This window comes from Lolium rigidum, chromosome 7 (assembly GCF_022539505.1).
Source record: "Lolium rigidum isolate FL_2022 chromosome 7, APGP_CSIRO_Lrig_0.1, whole genome shotgun sequence".
Taxonomy (NCBI): Eukaryota; Viridiplantae; Streptophyta; class Magnoliopsida; order Poales; family Poaceae; genus Lolium; species Lolium rigidum.
The window spans coordinates 266,328,049-266,339,858 of NC_061514.1; the positions used below are offsets into that span (position 1 = coordinate 266,328,049).

Below are 11,810 nucleotides of genomic sequence, written 5' to 3' on the forward strand. Positions count from 1 at the left end.
ACACAACACAAATATAGGAGAAATGCTTTGAACTCGCGTGCATAATGGATGAACGGACGCTGGCCAGGGTCCTCCCAGTGGGGCACCACAAGAGGTGGTAGTCTTAGATCGTTGAACTCGTTTTCTATGGTCAGTAACACATGACCCCCACAAGGAAGATTACTGAACCATCGTTTAATTGTAGGGGCACTGTAGAAGAACCTATGATCACCATAGGATAGAAGCAAGAGAACTGGAAGCACCACTACCTCTAACTTGGCTACGAAGGCCACACCGTGAACGATAGGGATGGCGGGGAGTGGGAAGGACACCATGAACTTGGTCAAGTTGACGATCTAGGTATACTCGTCGGCATTGCATTTACGGAATTCGTATACTATACCCGATTCTATTTGTTACACCTTTTCTTATATGTAAGAGCAATCCCTACTAGGCTCTCTATTACATGAGCTCCATACCCACAACATTTTCCCTTTGATGCAGGTAAGGGATGAGGGGCTTCCTAACTCCTCCACATAAACAACCACCGTCCGGAACCCCCCCCCCCTCCCACCTTCCGCCTTCAATAATCGCCGGCACTCAGATAACAATTTATTTTTGTTTATTTTTCTTGGAAAAAGGAATCACCATACATAGATAGGGAGCTCTCTCTATCCTCAAATATTAGAGAAGCGGACTATTGGGACTGCTTGTCCACCTGGTCTTTGAGACGCATTCCAATGTCGTGTTCTAGTTAGTGAAATAGAATATTTTCGATAGACCTAGAAAGAACACCTCCTATTTCTGAACAAAAAGTTGGCCGTCTGAGATGAGAGATTTCTTTTTGAGGGTTTCTGTGATGAGAGATGAGTACTCTGTAAGACCTCCGACGGCTGATCCGTATTGGGAAAAGCATGAATTTTCTGGGCCAGGCAAGAACGTACTAGACGTTTACGCTGTTAAAAGCGGACGGCCCAGTTCGACCCAAAGACGAGTAACCCGCCGTGTCGGACGCGTAGTCGCAGACGAACCCAACTCCCGCGAAAAGCGAACCGGAAACCACCGCACAAACCATCGCAGCCGTCCACTCCCACCCGCCGACACGATCGAACGGCCCACGCGCCCGTTCACGCGCCGGAACCAATCCACCCCGGCTCAGAATCAACGCGTCAACCTCCCCACGCAATCCCCACCTTCTTCTCCCTTTTCCTTCCCCTGCAAACAAACGCCATCGCGAAGCAACGAATCCGATCAAAAAAATCCATCAGAAATCGCCTTGACAGCTCCGTCCGATCCACCCGCCGGCGATGCAGCACGGCAGCGGCGACTACGCCGCCTCCGCCCCCGCCGCGGGGGGCCACTACTACCCGCACCAGTACGCGCCGCCTCCCCCGAACCCCTACCCGCCCGCCGCCGCCGACGCCCCGGCCGGGTACGCCTCCGCGCCGCCATACTCCGCCGCTCCCTACCCCGAGCACCCCCCGTCCGCCCCGGCCTACTCGCAGCCGCCCCACTACGCCGGGTACCCGCCCTACAACCCCGCGCCCTATCCCCCAGAGCCCTCGCCCTCGCCCGCCGCGCCGTACTACCCCTACCCGCAGCCCGCCCACACCCATCCAACCCCACCGACGGAACCCTCGCCCGCCCCCTACGACGCCCCCTACTACGGCGGGGGCTACCAGCACCAGCAGCCCGCCGCCGCCGACGACGATTACCTGGACGAGGGCGCGTACGCCTACACCGGCGACGGCGGCGCTGAGCCGTACGGCGCGCGCGGCACGGCGCCGGCGCGGTCGGGTGCCGCCATGTTCGATGACTACGGCCGGTCTATCGGGCTCTCGTCGGGAGGGGCGGGGCAGCACCAGGGTGGTGGTGGCGGTGGCGGCGGTGTGGGTGGCGGGGGATTTGGGAAGATTGCCAGGGCGGTTCCGAAAGCGGAGTCCCATGAGGATGCCAGTGGCGGTGCGCAGAAGTTTCGGGTTAAGCTGCTGCCAGAGGGCGCCGGAAGCCCCACCGATGTGCTTTGCCAGGTATAGCTTCAGTGTTGAAAATATCATCACTAGATTATACGTTTGCACTTTTCGCAAAATGATACGTACTTGTCCAACTTCCAACGATATGGAGGATTGTTATGATACATTAAATATGTACCAATTGTGCTGCTGCAGGTCGGTCTGGATGGAATTCGCATGCTTGAGCCCAGCACAAACAGGACCCTAAGGATTTACCCCCTTGACACGCTGACGAAATGGGAGGTATGTTGACATCATATTTGCAGAATATTATGCGTATATTTTCTCATCACACAGTAGTGAGGTGATCTAATGGTTGATCGCTGTGCCTATTTAGATTTTGGATTCAACTGTGTTTGCGATTTGGGCAAAGACTTCAGTAGATTTTGAACCAAAGAGAATACGGCTCAAGTCAAGCAGCTATACTTCCAACACTTTGCTTGACACCGTGACAGCAGCAACTGTCCAGGTATAACAACGCACCCATTTTCTTCCGTTGTCATCAATTAGTTAGTACTTGCATCCTACTTGTGTTGAAAACAATGAAAATCCTTCAACCTTAATGCCTTAATCTCATTATATATAACATAGTCATTTTCTCCTGTCATCATCAATTACCAGCATCTTATTTGTACTCAAAATACTGAAAATCCTTCTTCTTAATAACTTCATTTTTGTACAACAAGGAACTAATGTCTTAATATTTTGCATGGTTTGCCCTTTTATGTTGGTATATATCAATACTACAGTGAACAAGTTTTCAGCATCCTACTTGTACTGAAAAGAATGAAGATCCTTCTTCTTAATGCCTCATTTTATTATTTGTTTTAGTTTCTGTTTCATGGCCAGTGTTGTTGTCATCATCAAATGTTAATCCAGTTAGCTAGCCATGCTACTGTCTTGCTTTGGTTTCTGTTGGTTCAGTTTGCACGTTTATTTAACTTCATCCTTGTAGATTATAAGGAGCTAATGTCTTAGTATTTTGCATGGTTTGCCCTTTTATGTTGGTATCTATCAATACTACTATCAAGAAACCATTATTTGGTTCATTTGGTGGGAAGTGTTCTGTACTGAAATGACATATATTTTGGACTGGAGATGGTAGTTAAAACCAGTGTATTAAGTCGTGAATGTTCCACCTTCTGATAATATCACTGGATATCTTAAGACACACCACAGTACAGTGCGTAAAATGCCATGGTACTCTTTAGTCCTATGCTATCGTCTTCTTATCAATTTCGTTGTGGCACTTGTTGCACTTGAGTTGCTCCATGTTCATACCGATTCTAGGTGTAGCCACATAATTTTCTTCAGGGATGCAAGTTTTATGTTTACATTTGATGTTCATTCGCCTAGGTTGGTTTTGATGCTCAAACTTACTAGCTTAAAATTTCGTACTTGGCACTATATAGGATTCTATATGTTTCATTAAGAACTTTCTTACTTGAAAGATTTAAGCCTTTTTTTCTTTACTTGTGTGATTCTATAAAACAGTTCAAGGAGATCGGTGAAGATGCAAGAGCCAATGGAACTGTGGATGCTGGAAAATCCTCGGTACAATCAAACGAGAAGAAGAAAGGTTTTGATTGGATGTTTGCAAAGCCTGTTGATGAAGTTAAAGATCATTGGGTAAGATGAGCTGCGACAATATCCATTTGTCCACTCCACTGCTAGTAACAAAATCGTTTGATACACTTTAGTTTACTTTCTGATTAGTCCATTTGTTGCTCTGATATGATATTGGAATGTGCACTCTATGCTTCTGCATGCTTGTATTTGGCTTCTCAATACATCCTTTACATGAAAATACAGTTTCTACCCATTTGATTAATCATTTTATCAAATCACCTCCTTCAGTCTTGTCAAAAAAAAAAAAACACTTCCTTCAGTTCTGTTAGCTGTATAATAACTATTTAAGGACCATTGCTCTAACCTATTCTTGATTTTCTTTATCATCTTGCATTATAGTCATTAATCTTATGGTTGCTTTTTTTCACATATTCTTGCATACAAAAAAGGTGCAATATACTCAATATCGACTATGTCTCCTCTTTCAGGTTCCAGATGAAGCTGCTAAGAAATGCCAGTCTTGTGCTGGAGATTTCAGTCATTTTAATCGCAGGGTAATTTATACTTTGTTTAGATATTCATCTCATCACTGTAATAATCAAGTAATAATGTATTGACATGAGTTTGCTCTTTTTTCCAGCATCACTGTAGGAACTGTGGGGAAGTCTTCTGTGATAAATGCAGTCAAGGAAGAATTGCTCTGACAACTGACGATAATGCTCCACTTGTCCGAGTTTGTGATAGATGCATGGTACGTTCTGCTACTGTCTGCTTAGTCATTTTTTATATTTTAAATTTGCTGGACTTAATTTAATGTTAGTTTTCTTTATTTGCATAGTTTGTGCCCTTCCATATATCATCAACAGTAATTATATCTTAGTAAAAGAAAGGCGTCCAATTTGTACTTGTCATTTTTCTCTTTGCTAGCCATTTGGAAAAATAATTAAATTGTCAAGTTTGTTACAGCACCTAGCTTTTATTCGGTCGCTTAGTGTATTTGACTTATTTGTCATAGTTTTTGTTAGTAGTAATCTTGTCAATGTAGTTGGCTGGTAGAAGGAGCTAGCTTAGTCATGAAGTATGTAGGGCATGTAGGGAGAGCTGTAAAATTAGGAATGTTCTAGAGTAATATATTTAGGAGTAGTATGAAATATCTAGAGTTTGTAGAGTATTCTAGAAGTATGGTGTAGGGTTCGGATTGTGCCACATGGCAACAGTTTTGTCATCATTCAGGTTTGTTAAAGATCTCCTTGTATTTCCTTATTGGTGTTTTTTTCAAACTGAGTTGCTCAAATCTTTTGCACCGACTCGTATTTCGTTGTTGTCAGTCTAGATGCTGCATCATGTGCAGCATTTCAACGCGCAGAACGTTCTTTCTAGCTATTGAATAATTGTGTACAAATTTCATAATTTAATTCTTATCTTCCACAGGCAGAGGTTTCTCAGAGGCTTAGCATGGCACAGGAAGCTGCCAAGAGATCTGCCACAGTGCAAAGTCATGGAGATCTTGCAAGAAAACTTAAGGTAATATATAAGACAGCCTTTTCTCTATGTGTTACATCCAATTTCTAAAAACTCGCCCCATGGGCACTTACCCAGGGCATTTTATGTGAGGCAACCTGCAGAGGCTAGGCCTTAAACATGGGTGGTCTGGCCACCGACACTCACTCAGTTAACTGAGCATTGCTCAGTTCTCAAGATACATCCTTTAAGTGGGGAGAAAAGCAAACCAAACACATGCCAAATCCGCTGAGATTTTTTCTGTGCATATGGTAGATACAACATGTATCCGGGCCATTGATCTTTTTGGGGATGTGAGCCTACATTGACATGGAGCCATGGACCCAATGCACAGGATAGTATTTTTTCTTTGTGCCAATTGAAATAACAGAAGATAAATCGGCAGTTAGTCCTGGACCCCATTTCTCCAAACCAAAATAGACGACCAAGATATGTCAGGTACCTATGCATATGCATACTAGAAACTTCCCAAATTTGACAACTCCTTCCTTCATACGTAAGGGGCCTGAGTTGTCACTTGTTGATAGTTCAGAAGTGTGGGGTAACCAAAGTACCAAACAGATCAGCACGACATGTTCACCACTGATAATTGGTGATATTGCTCATGCATTGGATCCATTCCAAAGATATAATCTAACCAGCTATGTGTATATATATTTAAACTTGTATTAAAACTAAACGAGAGTTTTGGTACTAAAAATGAAGCATTATAATATGAAAACCTGAAATGCCTTCAGGAGCATGAGATATTTTTTTAGGAATCATGGCTGTTTTGGCAGAGTTGCATTCTTTTGGCAGGGTCTATTGCATTAGTAACTACTCCATCCAATCCTAAAACCACAACGTTTTTATTATGGATTGGAGTAGATTTTTTTAGTCTAGTATTTGAAAACATACCTTGGATCCTGTTACTAACTAGACTTCCGACGATGGAGCTTTTATTATAGTTATGACAGTACAACAACAGCATCAAAGCCTTTCTCCCAAGCAAGTTGGGGTAGGGTAGATATTAAACTCAACAGAAACACAAGGAAACCAAAAGAGAAGAAGACAGAAAAAGGAAAACAGGGAAAGAGAAAACTTAGATTCTGGCACATGGATTGCTGATTATAGTCATGACAGTGTGAAGGAAAAAACACAACTATTATAATTAAATTGTGTGAAATTCATGATTTACCAAATTTATCCTTTGATCGACAGGAGGAACTGGAGAGGAATCGCAAATCTTCAGGTACTTTCATGTTCCTGCAATGTGCATTTTTTTTAACATAGATAGTAGCGCAACAAAATTCTGAAACTTCGTCTCTCAAAGGCTCCACGTCTGGAGGTGTATCTGGAACCAGGATGCGAGAAGTTGCGTGTCCTACCTGCACGGTCCATCTTCAGGTGTTTCTCAATTTCTAGGCATGGTGTATGGCTTAAATATAGAAGGCTCTTATAATAATTGTTCACTGATCCCTAACGTATTAATGGATGTGGGATTGCAGGTCGAGGTCCCAACGTCTGGCTCTGAAACAGTGGAATGTGGAGTGTGCCAGCATGCTTTCCTTGTCAGTGCCAATTGATACACAGGGAAATTAGAGCGTGCTGTAGCAAATTATTCTGTTCATAACTCATTTGTTTTCGCTGTCCTATACCAAAATAAGTGTGTTCAACTTGTAGATGTTTATATGGCTTTGTTGGTGGTCGTGGATAGGATGTATTTATGTTTCTTGTACATGAGTGAGTTCTAAACATGTGAGATTGTTGCTGAAAATGCTGCGTGTTTCTGAAGAATACCAACAGAGTGCTCGTTGGTGAAGGCTTTGGTCGGACGGTCTCTGCTGACAGTAGTTGTTACCTGCTTGCTACTCTGTCCCGAATTAGATGTCACAGATTTGTCTAGATTCGCATGTATTTATATATACACTAAAACGTCTCTAGATACATGTGTATCTAGATAAATCTGCAACAAGTAATTAGAGACAGGGGGCTAAGATGAAGAATTGCATGCTTGACTGTGGGTTCTAACTGCATTTTCTGGGTGTGGTTTAGCTTCCTGTCTCGAACTTCTATCTGCACTTACTCCTATGATCTTACTAGGAGTTGGTTAGCGCTGTGCACCTCATCTGAACTTCATGATGCCATGTCTGGAAACAACTTATACCTCGTTGGCCCCGCATAAGAAAGGAACTAATCTCCTGTTGGATCCGAGTCACAATATTGTTAGGAACCAGGCAACACTTACGTCAGACATTTCACTGGGCCAAAATCCCCAAGCTTCTTACACTAACATAAGGTGTCGCAAGGTCATCTTCCGAGGCAGATGCACTTGATTGGCTAAAACCCGTCTTTGGCCGACAGGGGGCTGAACTTGGGGTCGAGATTAACACTCCGAACCAAGCAGAAGAATGAATTGTCGTGGTAGAAATCTCTGAGAAGCAGCTCTGGTTCGTTCAACGGTTTCATCATATCTCTCGAGGCAAACATTCCTGATGAACCTGCGGCCATCCAATGATCCGCCGTGCCCCATGGCCATCGGCCACCGGCCAAGCATCTCCAGCCTCCAGGCAAGGCCATGACAGGCAGCATCCATCCATGTGAGTGGTGTCCATGGACGAACGGGCCCAGGAATGCAGCATGGACCTCTAAAGTGATAAAACTGAATCTCTCTGCCTAAAGACACAGGGAAGAAAGGATCCTGCATGCTTTAGGACCAGCCTTTACACGTACAAACACGCATTAACAAAACTAACAGCGTGTGTACGTACAACGTAGGGCCGTGGCATGGGCATGATTAGCCTATCCTCGAGAGCAGCGCCTCTCCTCTCCTCTCATCCCCTGCGACGTCGCTTAAACGCAAACACCATGATTCTGTTCCTGAAAGAGGAGTTCATCAAGGCGAGGCATGCCAAGCTAAGCACTGAAGAGTCTGCAAAATACATGCTGATGCTAGCAGAAACAAGACAGGGAGGATCGATGCGGCTAATGATCGATGACCACTGCTTGCATAGTTGCATGGTGAATAAATCAAGCCTATAGCATGCATAGCCTGCATGGCTAGGTCCTAGGTAGGTGATTTATGAACATAAGTTCTTGGGATGGTGGATCTGATGAGTACAAGGAGCTAATAATCTGACACGGCCGCTTAAGCCTCTGCAGTTTCAGTGAGATGCAATTAGTTTTTCAGCTTTCCGTGTGAACTTGAGGAAGCTTTTCTTCTCAGCTAATAGGGAGTGCCTGCAACCTTGCATGCATGCCCGGTTCTTGGTTGTAATCCGGCCCATTCATGCTGTCTTTTGACCGGCCGACGCCTTGATAATTCCGCGCCTCATGCTCTGATAATCAGTGCTCCATTGTGTTTCAGTGAACCTCAAGATTTTCGGAAGGAACGATGAATTTATAGCTTATACAAAATGGTACTCCCTCCGTCTCAGTTTACTAGTCTTCCCCGTAACCCTAATGAAAGATTACTGCATTAGCCAATTAAATCAAAAGTCCGAATTGATAGAAAGAGACTAATCAGTGTATTTATATTCAACACTCCCCCTCACGTCTAGGCTATTTTAGTAATTAGCGTGGGTTTTTTTCTCTTTTGTTTTTAAAACTGCGTGAGCAGGGTTTAACTTGAGACCTATTGGCTCTGATACCATAAAAAGTTGTTGCACTAGCCAATTGAACCAAAAGTCTGAACTGATAGAAAGAGACTGGGCAGTGTATTTATATTCAACACCTAGGTCACCAATTTAGCCTATATAATTTAAATTATATAATGTAAAAATTATATCATTAGAAAATAGAAATCTAAACTTTCTAATGATATAATTTTTATAATATATAACTAATGCTAACTTGATCAAATTTGCGACCTAGGGGTATGTGTATGCCTAATAAACTGTGAGAGAGGGAGTACTATCTGATTCCAAGGATTCCACCTAGTAATAATTTAGGACCCTAATATCGTGGGCACATGCCTGCATTAGCCATCGCGCCATCAAAAAACTAAGTTGCCGCCCAATTTTTTTGTGGGGCCTGGCCACTTCCACTCGCTTTTTTTTTCAAAAAAATTCACAGTTCGATGGCAAAGATTGGCGGGCCAAAGGCCGTCGCACCGTCGGGCCACAATTGGCACGTTCGCCAGATAGGATTTGAGATAATTTAACGCAACGTGACACCGAATACTATAGAAATTACACACCAGGGACGCGTTTGGTAGCCTCGGCTCGATTCGTGACTTACTGGCAGTGGTGCGAGGAACCTACGCATTCAGAACGAGCCACGGGTCAGAATTGGTATGTTATTTGGTAGGTTGGGTTGCATGGTTTGGGTAAAAAGGACTTTTTGTTTGTTTGCCTGCAGCCAACCTTAAATCTTGATGGAGATGAGATTACGCCTGTTTGGTATCATCCAGGCATGCGTAAGGTCACCTCTTCTCTACAACTGGTAGTCTTATCATACTATCACCTTCCATGACACAGAAATCTGTAGACTTACGAATCTAGCATTTCAACAAATCAGCCATAACTAGTATGAGTGGTAGTTCATAACGATGCTTCCTAGCTACTACGAATGGCAATTTATCATCATAGTGTAGTTCAACATACGAGGATCAAATTGGGGTTCGAAAAACAGGGGATTAGGGGGGTGATACGTCTCAAACGTATCTATAATTTCTTATGTTCCATGCTACTTTTATGATGATACTCACATGTTTTATACACATTATATTTCATATTTATGCATTTTCCGGCACTAACCTATTGACGAGATGCCGAAGAGCCGATTGCTATTTTCTGTCGTTTTTGGTTTCGAAATCCTACAAAGGAGATATTCTCGGAATTGGACGAAATCAACGCCCAGGGTCTTATTTTTCCACGAAGCTTCCAGAAGACCGAGGGAGAAACGAAGTGGGGCCACGGGGCGCCGCCACACTAGGGCGGCGCGGCCCAGGTCTTGGCCGCGCGGCCCTAGCGTGTGGGGCCCCCGTGCCTCCTCCGACTCTACCCTTCCGCCTACTTAAAGCCTTCGTCGTGAAACCCCCAGTACCGAGAGCCACGATGCGGAAAACCTTCCAGAGACGCCGCCGCCGCCAATCCCATCTCGGGGGATTCAGGAGATCGACTCCGGCACCCTGCCGGAGAGGGGAATCATCTCCCGGAGGTCTCTTCATCGCCATGATCACCTCCGGATCGATGTGTGAGTAGTCCACCCCTGGACTATGGGTCCATAGCGATAGCTAGATGGTTGTCTTCTCCTCATTGTGCTATCATGTTAGATCTTGTGAGCTGCCTATCATGATCAAGATCATCTATTTGTAATGCTACATGTTGTGTTTGTTGGGATCCGATGAATATTGAATACTATGTCAAGTTGATTATCAATCTATCATATATGTTGTTTATGTTGTTGCATGCTCTCCGTTGCTAGTAGAGGCTCTAGCCAAGTTAATACTTGTAACTCCAAGAGGGAGTATTTATGCTCGATAGTGGGTTCATGCCTCCATTGAATGGGGGGAGTGATAGCAACCTCTAAGGTTGTGGATGTGTTGTTGCCACTAGGGATAAAACATCAATGCTTTGTCTAAGGATATTTGTGTTGATTACATTACGCACCATACTTAATGCAATTGTCTGTTGTTTGCAACTTAATACTGGAAGGGGTTCGGATGATAACTCTGAAGGTGGACTTTTTAGGCATAGATGCATGTCTGGATAGCGGTCTATGTACTTTGTCGTAATGCCCCGATTAAATCTCATAGTACTCATCATGATATATGTATGTGCATTGTTATGCCTTCTTTATTTGTCAATTGCCCAACCGTAATTTGTTCACCCAACATGCTCGTTTATCTTATGGGAGAGACACCACTAGTGAACTCGTGGACCCTGGTCCATTCTTTACATCTGAAATACAATCTACTGCAATTGTTCTTTACTGTTCTTCGCAAACAAACATCATCATCCACACTATACATGTAATCCTTTGTTTACAGTAAGCTGGTGAGATTGACAACCTCACTATTACGTTGGGGCAAAGTACTTTGATTGTGTGTGCAGGTTCCACGTTGGCGCCGGAATCCCTGGTGTTGTGCCGTACTACACTCCGTCACCAACGACCTTCACGTGATCCTTGACTCCTACTGGTTCGATAAACCTTGGTTTCTTACCGAGGGAAACTTGCTGCTACACGCATCACACCTTCCACTTGGGGTTTCCAGCGGGCGTGTGCTTTACGCGTATCAAGCTAAATTTCTGCGCCGTTGCCGGGGAGATCAAGACACGCTGCAAGGGGAGTCTCCCACATCCAATCTCTTTACTTTGTTTTTGTCTTGCTTTACTTTATTTTATTTACTGCTTTGTTTGCTCTTTATATCAAAAATACAAAAAAAATAGTTGCTAGATTTACTTTATTTACTGTCTTGTTCTCTATATTGAAAACACAAAAAAATTAGTTACTTGCATTTACTTTGTTTAGTTTGCTTTATTTACTACTGCTAAAATGGGTACTGCTGAGAATACTAAGTTGTGTGACTTCACTAGCACAAATAATAATGATTTCTTATGCACACATATTGCTCCACTTGCTACTACAGCAGAATTCTTTGAAATTAAACCTGCTTTACTAAATCTTGTTATGAGAGAGCAATTTTACGGTGTTAGTTCCGATGATGCTTGCTGCCCATCTTAATAATTTTGTTGAACTATGTGAAATGCAAAAGTATAAGGATGTAGATGGTGATATTATAAAACT

The 11,810-nt window shown here is 43.6% G+C and overlaps 1 protein-coding gene across 1 annotated transcript; it reads left to right on the forward strand.

Moving 5' to 3' along the window:
* Positions 1-1,286: 1,286 nt before the first annotated feature.
* On the forward strand, positions 1,287-6,882 carry LOC124675846 (protein FREE1-like). The gene is made up of 10 exons (XM_047211919.1): positions 1,287-2,009; positions 2,148-2,234; positions 2,329-2,460; positions 3,486-3,620; positions 4,049-4,114; positions 4,201-4,311; positions 4,992-5,084; positions 6,282-6,312; positions 6,394-6,467; positions 6,569-6,882. Exons 1-10 carry the CDS (start codon positions 1,287-1,289, stop codon positions 6,644-6,646), a joined length of 1,530 nt encoding a protein of 509 aa, XP_047067875.1. The 3' UTR covers positions 6,647-6,882.
* Positions 6,883-11,810: the final 4,928 nt, after the last annotated feature.

What these genes read in the sequence shown, in the direction of transcription:
- LOC124675846 (XM_047211919.1), top strand. Translation starts at nt 1,287, where the DNA reads ATGCAGCACGGCAGCGGCGACTACGCCGCCTCCGCCCCCGCCGCGGGG. An exon ending in TCAGTCATTTTAATCGCAGG is followed by an intron (nt 4,115 to 4,200) that starts GTAATTTATACT and finishes TCTTTTTTCCAG; the next exon opens with CATCACTGTAGGAACTGTGG. An exon ending in GAGGAATCGCAAATCTTCAG is followed by an intron (nt 6,313 to 6,393) that starts GTACTTTCATGT and finishes CGTCTCTCAAAG; the next exon opens with GCTCCACGTCTGGAGGTGTA.